The sequence below is a fragment of the Petaurus breviceps genome, unplaced genomic scaffold, assembly GCF_028583685.1.
Source record: "Petaurus breviceps papuanus isolate PSGF00001 unplaced genomic scaffold, PetGlider_PUasm1.0 90617, whole genome shotgun sequence".
NCBI classification, from domain to species: Eukaryota; Metazoa; Chordata; class Mammalia; order Diprotodontia; family Petauridae; genus Petaurus; species Petaurus breviceps.
In genome coordinates, this window is record NW_027187287.1 from 1290642 (window position 1) to 1307529 (window position 16888).

At 38.5% G+C, this 16888-nt stretch overlaps 1 protein-coding gene and 1 pseudogene across 4 annotated transcripts in view; both read left to right on the forward strand.

Moving 5' to 3' along the window:
• Positions 1-16888, forward strand: part of CCDC57 (coiled-coil domain containing 57) — a 340926-nt gene that overhangs the window by 23828 nt on the left and 300210 nt on the right. For all 4 annotated transcript variants that reach the window (XM_069063980.1, XM_069063979.1, XM_069063981.1 and 1 more), the window contains exon 2: positions 11319-11727. In XM_069063980.1, the coding sequence (XP_068920081.1) occupies positions 11327-11727 (401 nt within the window). In that variant the 5' untranslated portion in view covers positions 11319-11326. The remainder of the gene's footprint in view (positions 1-11318; positions 11728-16888) is intronic.
• On the forward strand, positions 6284-8919 carry LOC138142903 (creatine kinase B-type-like; annotated as a pseudogene).

Genomic DNA, 16888 nt, shown 5'->3' on the forward strand with positions numbered 1-16888 from the left:
CAATTCAAATATCATGGAGCCACAGGATCACACATGATTTGTCAGCTTCTACATAAAGGGATCGGAAGGCTTGGAATATACTATTCCAGAAGGCAGAGGAGCTAGAATTACCTCCAAGAATCACATACCTAGTGAAATGTAAGTATAATTCTTCAGGAGAAAAAAATGAATATTCATTGAATTAGAGAACTTTTCAAGCATTCCTGATAAAAAGACTGGAACTGAATACAAAATTTGACTTTTTTTTTGTAGTATACATTTTTTTTTATTTTTTAGTTTACATCATATATTTCCATAAGATTTTGAGTTACAGATTTTCTCATTTTCCCCCTACCTACCACCCCAAAACAGTGATCCCACTGAATATCCCCACCCCCAGTCTGCTCTCTCCTATATCTTCCTGCATCCCCCCTCTGACTTTCCAGTAGGGAATGGTGGATCTCTATGCCCCTGTGCCTGTATATTTTATTTTCCAGTTACATGTAAAATAATAATAATAATATATATTTTTAAACATTTGATTTTAAACCTTTGAATTCCAGATTCTTTCCCAACCTCCCTCATCACCCATCCTTACTGGAAAGATAAGCAATTCAATATAGGTTGTACATGTGTAGCTATGCAAAACATTGATATCGTGGATATATTGTGAAAGACTGACTATATTTCCCTCCACCCTATCCCACCTTCCACTTATTCTATTCTCTACTTTGATCCTGTCCCTTTTCAAAAGTGGGTGCTTCCGACTTCCCTCCCCCTAGCCTGCCCTCCCTTCCATCATCCCCCCTCTCATCCCCTTTCCCCCACTTTCCTGCAGGGTGAGATACTCTATTTAGTGTGTATATCATTCCCTCCCTAAGCCAAATTCATTGAGAATATGGTTGACTCATTCTTTTTGCCTTCCTGTTCTTCCCCTCCATTGTAACAGTTTTCCCTTGCCTCTTCTGTATGAGATAATTTACCCCATTCTGTCTCTCCCCATCTCCTCTCATTATATTCCTCTCTCACCTCTTAATTTCACCTTTTAAGTATCATCTCTTCCTATTCAACTGGTCCTGTACCCTCTATGTGGGTATACCTGTACACATATATACATATATGTATATGTGTGTGTGTGTGTACACACACATTTCTATTCCCTTCAACTATTCTCATACTGAGAAAAGTTTCATCAGTTACAATTATTGTTTTTCCATGTAGGAATGTAAGTAGTTCAACTTTGATAAATTCCTTATGATTTCTTTTCCCTGTTTACCTTCTCATGCTTCTCTTGCTTCTTGTATCTGAATGTCAGATTTTCTATTCAACTCTGTTTTTTTTCATCAAGAATGCGTGAAAGTACTCTATTCCATTGAATGACCATATTTCCCCCTGAAACATGATGCTCAGTTTTGTTGGGTAGGTGATTCTTGGTTTTAATCCCAGCTCCTTTGACTTCTGGAATATCATATTCCAAGCCCTTCAGTCCCTCGATGTAGAAGCTGCCAGATCCTGTGTTATCCTGATTGTGTTTCCACAGTATTCAAATTGTTTTAGCTTGGCTGTTTGTAATATTTTTCTTCTTGATCTGGGAACTCCAGAAACTTCCTGGGAGTTTTCTTTTTGGGATCTTTTTTAGGAGGAGGTTGGTGGATTCTTTCAACCTCTATTTTGTCCTTTGATTCTAAAATATCAGGGCAATTTTCCTTGAGAATTTCTTGGAGGATGATTTCTAGGTTCTTTTTTGATCATGGCTTTCAGGTAGTCCAATAATTTTTAAATTATCTCTTGTGGATCTATTTTCCAGGTCAGTGGTTTTTTTCTTTTTTATTTTTTTGAAGGCAATTGGGGTTAAGTGACTTGCCCAAGGTCACACGGCTAGTTTTTGTGTTAAGTGTCGAGGTCGAATTTGAACTCATGTCCTCCTGACTCCAGGGCCGGTGCTTTATTCACTGTGCCCCCTAGCTGCCCTGATCAGTGTTTTTTCAGTGAGATATTTCATATTGCCTTCTATTTTTTCATTTGTTTGCATCTCTTTAATAGTATCTTGATTTCTCATAAAGTCATTGGCTTCCATTTGCTCCAGTCTAATTCTGAAGGAATGATCCTCTTCAGTGAGCTTTTGAAATTCTTTTTTCATCAGGCAAATTTGGCTTTTTAAGGCATTCTTCTCCTTATTGTCTTTTTGAGCCTCTTTTGCCATTTGAGTTAGTCTACTTTTTAAGTTGTTATTTTCTTCAATTAGGTTGTTGACTCCCTTTTCATGATTTTCTTGCATCATTTTCATTTCTCTTCCAAATTTTTCCTCCACTTCTCTTATTTGTTTTTCAAAATCCTTCTTAAACTCCTCTGTGGCCTGTAAGCAGCTTATTCTTTTCTTAGAAGCTTTTGGTACAGGAGTTCTGACTTTGTTGTCTTCCTCCTTTTCCATGCTTTGATCTTTTTGTCCTCAAAAAAGGAATCCAGAATTGGACCGCTCTGCTTTCCTTTCTTCCCTCATTTGCTCATGTTTCCACTCAATTATTTGCCTTTTGAGCTTTTTGCCACAGTAGAACTCTGCTACCAGAGGGGGGAACTTTGTCCCAATTGCTGGGGTTTTCGAAGCTGCTGAAGCTCTTAGTTGGGTGCCTTCTCTGAAGCCTCCACATGCTCTGGCAAACTGGTTACACAGCCCAGGATGTCCACCTTAGACAGTGAGCCAGATCCAAGAAGTTTAGTTAAAGCAAGAGTGATTACCCCTTAGACTGGTCTCTTGATCCCCCTGCAGTCTGCAGACCAGGAGCTCTGAAGCAGCCATGTGGGGGCGGCTGCACTGCTGCAGAACCTTAGCCGCTTGCCCTGGGGGCAAAGGCTGACCATAGTCCTGAACTTCCAGGTCTGAAGTCCACACTGCACTGACCTCTCACTTTGTCCTTAGCATCTATGGGTTTATAATTCTGAAAACTGCCGCAGCTGCTGGTGATCTGAAGTCCTTCCAGCCTGAGGCTGGTTGTGGCCACCCTGAGGCTAAAACCTCTGGCTGGGCTTGGCTTCCAACATGCTGTGCTGGCTGCTTCCTACTGGCTTGCTGGTCTGTCCTCAGTGGAAGGTTAGCTTCTCTGTGTCATTTTGTGGGTTCTGTAGCTCTGGAGAGTTTGTTCAGAGTCACCTTTTACATGAATTGGAGGAGGTAGAAGTGGGAGCCCCACGGAAGTCCTGTTTCTACTCTGCCATCTTGACTCCTCCCCCCATTTGACTTTTAAATATAAGATTCAAGCATAAAACAGTAAACAGGAAAGAGGAATTGTAAGGGATTCAATAAAGTTAAACTGTTTATATTCCTGCATGGGAAGTAAGTCCTTGTATGTCCTAAGAACTTTCTCTTTATTAGGGCAATTAGAAGGCATAGGCAGAGGGCACAGGTGTGAACTGATTATGATGGAAAGATATTTTAGGGGCAGCTAGGTGGCGCAGTGAATAGAGAACAGGCCCTGGAGTCAGGAGGACCTGAGTTCAAATCCTGCCTCAGACACTTAACACAAAAACTAGCCGTGTGACCTTGGGCAAGTCACTTAACCCCAACTACCCTCTCAAAAGCCAAACAAAACATATTCTAAAAATATAAAATTAAGGGATTAAAAAGAAGGGTGCAGGAGAGTTGGGGGAAGGGAGAAGCTGAATTGCATAAATTATCTCATATAAAAGAGGCATGGAAAAGCTCTTACAGTGAGGGGGAAGAAAGGTGAGTGGCAGACATCATTTGAATCTTACTCTTATTAGATTTGGCTCAAAGAGGGAATAACATACTCATTTGGGTATAGAAATGTATCTTATAGGGAAGTGGGAGAGGGAGAGGATAAGAGAAAGGGAATGACTGATAGAAGGAAGGGCAGATTTGGGGAGGTGTTGGTTAGAAGCAAAATTTGAGGAGGGAGGGACAGAATGAAAGAGAGAGAAAGATAAATGGGAAAAATAAGATAGAGGAAAATACACAATAATCATAATTGTGAAAAATTTTAAAGCAAGTTTTTCTCATAAAGGCTTCATTTCTCATATATATAGAAAACTGAGTCAAATTTATAAGAAGATAAGTCATTCCTTAATTGATAAATAGTCAGAGGATATCAATAGGCAGTTTCTAGATGAAGTAATCAAAGCTATCTAAAGTCATATGAAGAAATGCTCTAAATCACTAATAGAGAAATAAAAATTAAAACGTGGTACCACCTCATACTTGTCAGATTGGCTAATATGACAGGAAAGTAAAATTACAAATGTTGGAGGGGCTGTGGAAATGGGGACACTAAAGCACTATTGGTGGAGTTGTGAGCTGTTCGGTACTGTTTGGGACTATGTCCCAAGTGCTATAAAACCATGTATACCCTTTGATCCATCAATACCACTACTAGATTTATATCCCAAAGAGATCAAATTAAAAAGGAAAAAGACCTATATGTACATAAATGTTTATAGCAGCTCTTTTTGTGGTGGCAAAGAATTGGAAATTGAGGGAATATCCATAAATTGGGGAATGGATGAAAAAGTTGTATATGATTGTGCTAGAATCTAAGTTATGCTATGAGAAATGACTCGTAGGATGCTTTCAGAAAAACCTGGGAAGACATATAAGAACTGATAGAAAGTGCAGTGAGCAGAAATAGGAGAACATTGTACACAGTATCAGCAATATTGTATGTTGAAGAACTGTGAATTTCTTAGCTATTCTCAGCAATACGATAATCTACAACTATTTTGAAGGATTTATGATGAAATGTGCTGTCTTCCTCTCTCTCTCTCTCTCTGTCTCTCTCAATGATGGAGTCTGAAGGCAGATTGAAGCATGATCCTTTTTGTTCTCTTTATTTTTCTTGGTTCTTTTTTGGTTCTGTTTTCTTTTACAACATGACTATTATGGAAATATACTTTGCATGACTATATATTAGGCCTGCACAATCTGTGGCTTGCGGGCTACATATGGCCTGCAGGCCACTTATGGCACACCAGAAGATTCCCTCTACATGTAAAGGATGTTTTCCTCTACATTTTTTGCAGGCCACCTGAAATCCTTTGGTATGCCATAAGTGGCCTGGAGGCCTCAAATTGTACACGCCTGCTGTACATGTATAAACTATATCACGTTGCTTACTGTCTCAGAAAGGTGGAAAGGGGAAGAAAGGAGGAGGGAAAGATAGAATTTGGAACAAAAATTTTAAAAATGAATGCTAAAAATTGTTTTTACATGTGATTGTAAAAAGATAAAATATTTAGAAATTTTAAAAGTTGTCAGTCAATTCCCAGAAACATAGCAAACAAATGTAAAAATTTAAAAAATAATAAATGTATCCTTTATAGACCATAATGCAATAAAAATAGTAATTGTTTCAGGGAACACAGACACAGTCAAAGGATACAGATACAATTGGAGACTTAATAATGAAATCCTAAGTAATAAGTAGGTAAAAGAATAAATTATAAAAATAATGAACAAATTATATGAAAGAAAATCATAACAATGAAACAGCATAACCAAAATTTCTGGGATTTTCAATTTTTTTTTTCCAATTTTCAAAATTTCCAAGCATTTCTTGGAGAAAAATTATACCTCTAGAAATATACAGTAACAAAATAGGGAAAGAAAGAATTAATTAGGACTCGGTGACTGTAGCAGCAAGCACCCCAAGGGTCCTCAGGGTTTACAGCCACCACAGGTTCTTGGATCTGCTTTGATAAAGGAAAACAACTCAAAATGGGTTAACAATTACTTTACTTACTTTAATCAGTCAGACATATATCGTTTACCTTGTTCAGGGGAAAAAGGTCAGCACCCCGAACTTCAGAATACACAGACAAAATTATCAAGTCAGAGAAACAGATCAAGTAGACAGATTTCCAAACTGTCCAACCATTACATCCATACCCAATCAACATCTGGGTTTTTCAAAGCCGGAGGGGGGAGGGGGGTGGCCTGGACAACGGCTTCCCAGAATACAGATCAAATCACAGAACACTTCTCAAAGTGAGCCCCCAAAACAAAGCTACACATCAGGGCTTATACAGCCTTCTCCTGGCTCAGAGAATGTAACAACCTTTTGGACCCACTGGCCAATCAAAAAGTATCAACTGAAAAAACAAGCCTCCCACCCCAGGCTTCAGGTGCACTTTAACCTAGGGGCAGGGAAGATCTTCCAAATTTGCATTCCCATTACAGTGACTGAGCTCCGGCTTAGGTGGCCTGGGATTGCAGCATAGCAGCGGCAGTAGCAGCAGCATCCTCCCAACCTTCTTGCCTTCTGCGACCCTTGGAGCACCCTCGCCTCCTGCTGTCATGCCATTCTTCAATAGCCACAACATGCTGAAGTCCCCAATTCTCTGCCGAGGAGGAATATCCCGACCTCGCACAACAACCACATGGCGAAGGTGCTGACTCCTGAGCTCTACGAAAAACTCCGTGATAAGGCTACACTAAGCAGCTTCACCCTGGATGATGTCATCCAGACTGGTATGGACAATCCAGGGCACCCATTCATCATGACTGTAGGCTGTGTGGCTGGAGATAAAGAGAGCTACGATGTGTTCTAGCAACTGTTTGATCCTATCATTGAGGATCGACATGGAGGGTACAAGCCTTCAGATGAGCATAAGACTGATCTTAACTATGCCAATCTGCAGAGTGGTGATGACCTGGATCCCAACTATGTGCTGAGTTCTCGTGTTCGAACTGGCCAGAGCATCCGAGGATTCAGCCTGCCCCCACATTGCAGCGGAGGTGAGTGCCGGGCCATAGAGAAGCTGTCTGTGGAAGCTCTGGCCAGCCTGGAAGGTGACCCGAATGGCAAGTACTGTGCTTTGAAGAACATGACTGAACAGGAACTGCAGCAGCTGATCGATGACCACTTCCTCTTTGAAAAGTCTGTCTCCCCACTCCTCTTGTCTGGCATGGCCCGAGACTGGCCCAGTGGCAGGGGCATTTGGCACAATGACAACAAGATCTTTCTGGTGTGGATCAATTAAGGAAGATCACCTGAGGGTTATCTCCATGCAAAAGGGAGGTAATATGAAGGAGGTGTTCACACGTTTCTGCACAGGGCTCACCCAGAATTGAAACCCTTTTTAAGACCAAGAACTATGAGTTCATGTAGCCCCTCACCTGGGCTACATCCTGATATGCCCCTCCAACCTGGGCACAGGCCTCTGTGCGGGTTCCACATCAAGCTCCCCCAACTGGGTGTGATAGTAATGGCAATTAAAGATTCCCCTGTATTGGCTTGGTTTTCAAATTGATTGTGTTAAAACCCAGAGCTTGTTAATCCCACCTGTGGGATGGGCTTGTTGATGTGAAAAGAAAGTCCTGAAGTGGGAGGAGCTGGTGATGTAGATTTGGAGAGACAAGAGAGAGGCGGAAGTTCTTTTTGGGAAGCAGCACCTCGTGGAGAGAGAGAGACTAAGAGATTGCTGGTGGCCGCTTTGAATTGCCCTGGACTTTTGAGACCTGCCCCCTGAGCTGCCAAGGACTGAGGAGACATGGCTGTTTTGCTGGTACTTTGTCTGTCTGTTTTGATGTTATTTTGCCAGATTTGTCCACTGGTGAAAGACTGTCCTGTTGAAGAAGTCCTGGAACCTGGCATTTGGTTAAGAAGGCCTGAGACTGTCCTGCAGACAGAGAGTGAATACTGTCCACTGGTGAGGGACAGTACTGAGAGTGAATACTGTCCACTGGTGAGGGACAGTACTGTTGTTGCAGGGGTCTGGAGACTGTCCGGCAGACAGAATGAATACTGTCCACTGGTGAAGGACAGTGCTGTTGTTGCAGGGGTCTGGGAGCCTTTCTGTTGGTTCAGAAGCCCTGAAGAAGGATTTTCTTGTTGTATGTTTACAGAAATCCTGGGAGAGGGCTTTGCTAATGTGTTCAGGGGTTCTAGGACTGTTCTACAGACAGAGGATAAATTCATGAAGGGACTGGCAATGTATCTTATGGCCTTGCTAAGCCTTGTCTCCCCAGGAACTAAGATTGCTGAGAACTTGCCTCGTGTCAAGATGAAGAAAAGACCTCCATTTGGGTATTAAGTGCTGTGTTTAAACTTGATGTAACTCTGGGGTAGATTCAATTGTGATCCAGGGGTGGGGAACTTTTGACCTTTTTGTGTTCTATGGTTGAGCAAATGAATGTATTTTACTAATGTTTGGAAACTAATCTCCATTTGAGAAGAGGGGCTTTGTGGTGGACTTAATTAAGGTATAGCCTAGGGGTGGAGAAGTATTTGGAACAGAGACTTTGTAATTGATTGAATGATTGGAAAGTCCTGGGGTGGGGTAGGCCTTGGAGATTATTTAATCACACTTAGTAAATGCTGTATTTTGAATGATGTCATGTTTTGATCTTCTCTGTTCTGGGTTTGTTACTGAATAAAATAGAGAGCACCTATGCTGGTATTTTGAACCTGGGAAGTTGCCTTTGCTTGATATTACATTACACTGGGCAAGCATGAGAAGTTTGGTGAGGTGCTTAAGAACCTGAGACTGCAGAATAGGGGGACAAGGGGTATGGACACAGTAGCTATGAGTGGTGTCTTTGACATCTCCAATGCTGACCAACTGGACTTCTTGGAGGTTGAACTGGTACAGATGATGGTGGATGGTGTGAAGTTGCTCATTGAGATATAGAAGCGTTTGGAGCAGGGCCAGTCCATCGATGACCTTATGCCAGCCCAGAAATGAGCAGTGGGCTCCCGAATTCTGTGCTTCCTAATTTATTGGATGAATGAATAATGACAGTCCTTTCTGCCTGGGTGCCTTGGGGGGCTCCTGATGCAGCCTACCTAATCATGCTGTAGAGAAGTCTTCCTCCCATCCTTGGTGTTAGAGTTTTATTTTTGATGGCTGAGATGTTGCTGAATGCTGAAATAATAAACTATTGTTTTGGCCTGACCCAAATCTCAGGGCAGTTAGGAAAAAAAGTATTAATTACCTCAGTATGCATTTTTTAAAACTTAAATCTTGGAAGCCAAGAAGTAAACCAACCTAAAATGAGCACAAGGCAGCTAGATGGCACAGTGTCTAGACTTAAAGGCAGGAAGATTCATCTTCCTAAGTTCAAATATGGCCTCACACATATACTAGCTATGTGACCCTAGGGGAGTCACTTCTTCATTTGTAAAATGAGTTGGAGATGGAAAATGACCAAGAAAACCCCAAATGGGGTCATGAAGAGTCAGACTAAAATGACTGAACAACAACAATAAAATAATCATGGAAGAACAAATATTAAAAACCAGAAAAGAAATGAACTGGGCATCCCCCTCCCAAAAAAAACCTGTTTAGAAATGATAAATAAAACTGAAAACGGGTTCTTTGAAAAGACTAATAAAATTGGTCAACTTTTGGTCAATCCAATTAAAAAGAAGAGGGCAGTAAATCCAGTCAAAATAACAGATGAGCAAAGTGAAAACAAAACAAGAAGAAAAAAAATTATCGACGTATGCAGTTATATGCTAACACAATTCATAACATAAGAGAAATAGAATAGCCTCAAAAATAAGATATTCAAGCTGACAGAAGACCAAATAGAGATCTGAAATAACCCAGTCTTAGAAAACGAAATACAATAGAATAGGAATTATACAATAGAAAGGTATTACCAAAGATTACCAAAGAAAAAAAATTCCTGGTCCAATCAGACTTCTAAAAGGGGACAGGGAGAAGGGAACAAACATTTATTAAGCACTTACTATATGCTGGAACTATGTTAAATGTTTTACAGATATCTCGTTTGATCCTCACAACAACCCTGGGAGTAACTGAAGTTAAGCTACTTTCTCAGGGTGACAGAGCTAATATTGGCCAAATTTGAACTCTGGTCTTCTTAACTCCAGGCCTAGCACTTGATCCACTGTGTCAACTATTCATTTTTAACTGATTGTTAAAGAACAATTAGTACTCATACTACACATATTCTCAAAAATTGGAAAAGAAGACACTCTTTGAGATGCCTTTCATGTGATACATATAGTCCTAATTCCTAAAGGTAGGGGACGATAAAACATAGAAGGAGAAATATAGACCAACATTGTTGATGAATATTGATTCAAAAACTTTAAATATGTATTGTAAATAGACATTAGTGATTTACCCAAGAAATCATTCACTGTAACAGAGCTGGAGTCAGGAAGATCTGAATTAAACCCAGTCACAAATATTTTAGTACCTATGTAACTAACTCTGGATAAGTCACTTAACTTTGGTTTTCCTTGGTGTCTCCTTTGTAAAATGGGGGTAGTAATAGCAGCTTTCCTTCCAGGATGGTTGTGAGGATTAAATAAGATAATTTATGTGAAGTACTTACTATAGTGCTTGGCACATAATAGGTGCTTAATGTATGCTTATTCCATTAATCAGTGAAAATTGATGCAAAGTTTTTTCTTTTGTTTTAGTATATTATTTTTTTCAATTAACAGGCATTTAAAAATTAATTTCTCTCTCACTACCCCATCCACACTGTGCAAATAAAAAAATACTAACCCCTTAAATAAATGTCAATACATGTCTGCATAGTCAAGTAAAAAAAATATTCCCACATTAGTCATATCTGAAAATGTTTCTTTTTGCAGGAAGTTAGTGATTTGTTTCATCTTTATTCTTTTAGACTTTTGGTTAATCATTGCATAAATCAGAATTCTAAAGCCTTGCAAATTTAGGTGACAATAACTTCAGCAAAGTAGCAGGATTTAAAATTAATCCACAATGATATCAGCATTTCTTTATATTACCAATAGAATCCAGGAGAAAGAGATCATTTGTAACAGAGAAAGCATTTTCAGTTCAGTGATGTGGTCAGAAGCCAGAGTCCAGTTAATTTAGAAGAAAGAGGATAGGAAGTAGAGGCAGTAACTATAATTGACTTTTTCCAAGGAGTTAAAATGAGTAAAGTAGGAGAGCTATAAAATAGTAGCTGGCAAGGATAGTGGAATCCAGTAAGGGTTTTTTGTAAGATAGGAGAGACTTGAATAGAGCACCGGCCCTGGACTCAGAAGGACCTGAGTTCAAATCTGGCCTCAGACACTTAACACAAAAACTAGCCATGTGACTTTGGGCAAGTCACTTAACCCCAATTGCCCTCCAAAAAGCAAAAAAAAAGAAAAGATAGGAGAGACTAGGACATTATTGAAGGTGGCTAGGAAGGAACCAATATATAATGAGAGACTAGAGAGTATACTGGGAGAGAAGGGAATGATAGTGAGTGCTTTCTCATTGGAGGCAATAGGAGCAAGAGTACATGTATAATTATAAGGGTTCACCTTGGGGAGGAGAATGGCAGAAAATTCCCAAAGTTGGATCCCTGATACTTTCCCCTTTCTCTCCTATAGACTCTACAATGCTACCACAGGAGAAAGAACTGGATGAACTGTTGGCTTGTAAAAAAGAAGAGTGGAAAACATTACAGGTCCTCCGAGCTCAACTGCAAGAAAGAGCCCTACAAGATGCCCAGCGGCAGCTCCAGGAAGCAAAAGAGAAGCTCAGTCAATTGAAAAAGGATTTTACCTATAACTTGCAGGTCCTGGAGGAACGAGACTGTGAGCTGGAGCGTTATGATGCTGCCTTTGCCCAAACCAGTATGTTGGAGGAAGCTAGAAAGGCAGAGGTGAGTGAACTCAAGATAGAAGTGGCCAAGCTAAAGCAAGCTATTGCCAAGGAAACCAGGAAGCGAGAGGAACTGCAGCAGCTTTATCAACACCGACTGCAGGAGCATCGCCTAGAGCTAGAGCAGATACACAGGTAAGGGAGCTCTTCCCTCCAGAAACAGCCCTTTATAGAAGGCAAATCTAGCTAGGGTAAAGATAATTCTCTTTGGGACATTTTCATATAGATAACTGCCATTAAATGTCTTTCCTAGCATGTGATATAATTGTGACATCTGTAAAGGATGGAAGGAAGGAAACAAGCATTTATTAAGCACCTACTATATTCTGGGCTTGATGAAAACAAAATCACATGCTTTACAAATATAATCTTATTTGATCCTCATAATAACCCTAAGAGGTAGGTGCTAGTATTATCCCTATTTTACAGTTGAGGAAACTGAGGTAGGCAGAGGTTAAGTGACTTCCTTAGACTCACACGTATATTAAATGTCTGAGGTCAGATTTGAACTTAGATCTTTTTTTACCCCGGATCCAGCCCTTTGCCCCCTGCTCCACTTAGCTTCTTCTAGGCATACCTTTGGGTATAACTAAATCATTGGACATTAGATAGGGTTAAGAATTTATTAATCCCTATTCCATAGTTCATTGGCTTACAAGATGCCATCAGAACTACTTGTACTGGAATAAGCTGTCATCACATGAGAAAAATGTTAGTCTCATGCAAAGTAGATTTGGTCAAAATTATTACTTCAATTTCTAGTTGGATGAATTTTATATATTTTTCCTATTAAAAATACAGTTGCTTACTGCAACCTTGTGTAATGTTAAGGGAATTTGAATATCTTCCCTGCCTGTTAATAGGCACATAGAACCCTGACCCAGAGCCTAATCAGACTCTGGGCTATGGGGGGTTTCCAGTTAAGTGCTGAGGCATGAGGATTTTCAAGCTCCTTGGCACTCAGCCAATCAAAATGCCAAGTCTTTGTTAAAATATTCTGGGAGGTTAGTATTTTGTTTTGGCGGTTTGCTCATGAGAAAGATCTTTTGATTTCCTGGTTGAGACTGAGTTCAGAGTCTCAATATGTTCAGAACCCCCTCACTACTCAGATGTTGTCTGTGCTCCTTTGATCCAGTGATGTATGTAAAGTGTATAATAATATTGCTTTACTCACACAATTGGAGCCCTCTCTGGTGTTCTTTGCGCCAATTTCTCTGCTTGTATTTTCTACTTATCTGTCTTTCTTGGATACTCACTTCTTTATTTAAGTAAGAATGTTAACCCCTTTAAAGCTGTCTTACCTTTAGCAAAGCAGATCAAAGTACCTGTGCTAGCAGGCCATCTTGGTTGTGCTAGAGTGCTTGCTAATAGACTTCTTCATAACATGTAGTAGACACATGGAATTTTAGAATTAGAAGCAACCATAGAGATCTTCTAGTTTAATACTTTATTTTATAATTAAGGATACATGTCCAGACAAGTTATTCACCAACAAATTTTCCTATAAATATCAAATGCCAGTGTCTTTCCAGTTATCTAAATTTATAACTTCCGTGTTGCTCTCATATGGCCATTTGCCTTTTCACCATCTCTCACCATGCGCATTCATTCAGTTATCAAATTATGTCATTTCTATCTCCACGTTATCTTTTGCATATATATATATATTGCTAAATATTCTAGTAAGTACGAGCATACGTTGTAGATAGTGTGGATTTGGTTCCAGACCACCACAATAAAGTGAATATCCCAGTAACGCTGGTCACACTAATGTTTTGGTTTCCTAGTGCATATAAAAGCTAAGTTTACACTAACTGTGCTAAAGTCTATTAAGTGAGATACTATTATGTCTAAACCATGCCTTAATTTAAAAATACTTTATAGCTAAAAGAATGGTAATAATCTTCTGAGACTTCAGTGAGTCATAATCTTTTTGCTGGTAGAAAGTCTTGCCTTGATGTTGATCAGGTTGATGATCAGGGTGGTGGTTACTGAATATTGGGATGACTGTGGCAATTTCTTATAATAAGACAAGAAGGTTTACTGCATTGATTGACTTTTCCTTTCACAAAAGATTTCTTTGTAGCATGTAATGCAGTTTGATAGCATTTTACCCAGAGTAGAACTTCTTTCAGAATTGCAGTCAGTCCTCTTAAACTCTGCTGTTACTTTATCAACTATATTTATGTAGTATTATTCTGTTCTGTCTCAGGGAATAGGGAGACCCTAGGAGAGAGAGAGACAGACAGAGAGAGAGAGAGACAGAGAGACTAGGGAGCAGAAAGTTGGTGAAGCCATGAAAATACATGCAACATATATCAATTAAGTTCATCTATCTTACATGAATGCTGTTTGTGGTACCCCAAAACAACTACAGTAGTAACATAAAAGATCATTGATCGCAGATCACTGTAACAGATATAATAATCATGAAAGAATTTTAAATATTTCAAGAATTACCAAAATGTGACACAGAGACATGATGTGAACACATACTGTTGGAATAATGGTGCTGATAAACTCGCTCCATGAAGGGTTGCTGCAGTCCTTCATTTTATAAAAAACCACAATGTCTGCAAAACATAATAAAGCAATGCACAATAAAAGGAGGTATATATGTAGTAGTGCCAGTCTTCTGAAGCCGATCAGTTAATTTTCCCACTATATATAGTACTACCTCTACATGCTATACATTTCAAAGTAGTGATTTATTTTAATATTTTTCAGATAATTTCATAGTTATTTCAGAAAAATAAATTATGTTTTCATTAGTTTATTTACTGAAACAAATGTGAAGTCCTAAGAGGAATATTTTATCTTAATAGGTTAATTACAGATATTTGAGGGATATTTCTCTCATATGGTATTATACAACAACTGTATCAAACTCAGAAATTTTAAATTAATAAATTTATTTACTAAAATCATATGTTTTCTGGATGTTTTTCTTCAACAAAAATACTTATATAAGGCAGGGTTCCAAATTTAACTTACGAAAATTCAGTTATTATACACTGAATCAAAAGAAAAGAAAGAAAAATAACAATTGAATCCTGGCTTTTCCCCCTGCTGTTTTACTCAATGAACATATGCCCCAGAAGAAACATGAGAGGGGAGCCTAGAAATCTGCTCTTCCTTCAGTTCTTCTCATTTCACATGCTACTTATGTAGTGTCAACATATTGCCTGATAAATGGGATTCTAGAATTGCCTCTTCTTTATGTTCACCCGGTCTGTTTGTTTTATTTAAGCTCTTAGTACTGAGAGATTAGATTTTTTTAGCTTCCTGGGTCACATAGAAAACTTCTGCTATATTTTCATTGACTACCTTGTATTCTCTCTTGTCTCATGGTAAAGCAGGAAGAAACAGTTGTCATTTATGACCACTGAGTGAAATCCTTTCAAGAGTATTTTTTTCCCTTATCATATTTTCCTGTCAGCTAACTCTTGAGCTATTTTTGTTTTCTTCTGTTTCAGTGGAAGTCATAGAGTCCTCTCTTCTGGTCAATAAGTTTAGCTAGGTATGTGAAAATTAAACTTGCTGCTCAGTTGTTTCTGTAGTGGTCATCTCAGATCCATTGACCTTCTGATTTAGACTACTTTCTTTTTAGAAAGGCCTTAACCTCCAATTTTTTTTCATTTAAAATTTTTATTGACAGATTTTGCTTTTATTTCACCTTTTCTGAATCATCATTTTCCTCCCCCATCCTTATCCAAAGAAACATACCTGAATTGAGAAGGAATAGTGATAGGACTGGACTTGTGATTTCACTGGCATAGAAATCTCTTAAATGCAAATTTCCTTCTTGCCTTCCAGTGCAGGTTGGCACCTTCTCTGCAACATAGAATCTTTAAAAAAAATTTTTTTCTCCAATTACTTGTAAAGGAATTTTTTAATGTTCATTTAAAAAATTTTTTGAGTTCTAAATACTCTCTCCCTTCCTTACCTCCCCCTCCCTGAGACAGTAAGCAACTTGATATAGGTTATACATGTTCAATAATGCAAAACCTATTACCATATTAGTCATATTGTGAAAGAAGACACAGACTCAAAGAGAAGAAAGACATGAAAAAATACAGAAAGTGAAAAATAATACACTTCAATCTACACTCAGACACTATTAGTCCTTTTTCTGTAGGTGGATAGCATTTTTCATAAGTCCTTTGAAATTGTCTTGAATTTTGCTGAGAACAGCTAAATGGTTCACAATTGATTATCATAAAATATTGCTACTTCAGTGTAAAATGTTTTGGTTCTGCTCATTTCACTTTGTATCAGTTTATATAAGTCTTAGTTTTTTTTGAAATCTGTCTGCTCAGTATTTCTTATAGCACAGTAATAGTCCATTATAATCATACACTACAACTTAATCAGCCATTCCCCAGTTGATGGTCATTCCCTCAATTTCCAATTCTTAACCACTATAAAAAGAGCAGCTATAAATATTTTTGTAGAAAAAAGTTCTTTTCCCCCCATATTCCCCCTTTTAAAATCCCTTTGGGATACAGATCTAGTATCAGTATTGCTGGATCTGAGGGTATGCACAGTTTGATAGTCCATTGGTCATAGTTCCAAATTGTTCTCCAGAATGTTTGGATTAGTTCATAAATCCACCAACAGTGCATTAGTGTCCCAATTTTCCCATGTCTCCTCCAGCTTTTGTCATTTTCTTTTTTGTGTCCTATTCTTGTCAATCTGATACAGAGAAGGTAGAGTACCTCAGAGTTTTAATTTTCATTTCCCTAATTATTTATTAGTGATTTAGAACATTTCTTCATATGATTATAGATAGCTTTGTTTTTTTTCATCTGAAAATTGCTTGTTCGTATCTTCTGGCCATTTATCAGTTGGGGATTGACTCATATTGGTATTAATTTGGCTCAGTTCTCTATATATTTGAGAAATGAGGCCTTTATCAGAGATATTTGCTGTAAAAATTATTTTCTAGCTTTAAAAAAATTTATCTAGTATCTTATTTTCTCCCAGTTACATGTAAAAGCAGTTTTTAACATTTGTTTTTAAAATTTTGAGTTCCAAGTTTTCTCCATTTCTCCCTCCCCACCCTCCCTCCACTTGAGAAGGGAAGCAATTTGATATAGATCATACATGTGTAGTCATGCAAAACATTTTCATAATAGTCATGTTGCAAAAGAAAGCAGACAAAAACACTCAAGAAAAATAGAGTAAAAAAAAAAGTATGCTTCAATCTGTATTCAGACACCATCAGTTCTTTCCCTGGGGATGGATAGCATTTTTCATCATAAGTTGTTCAGAGTTGTCTTGGGTCATTGTATTG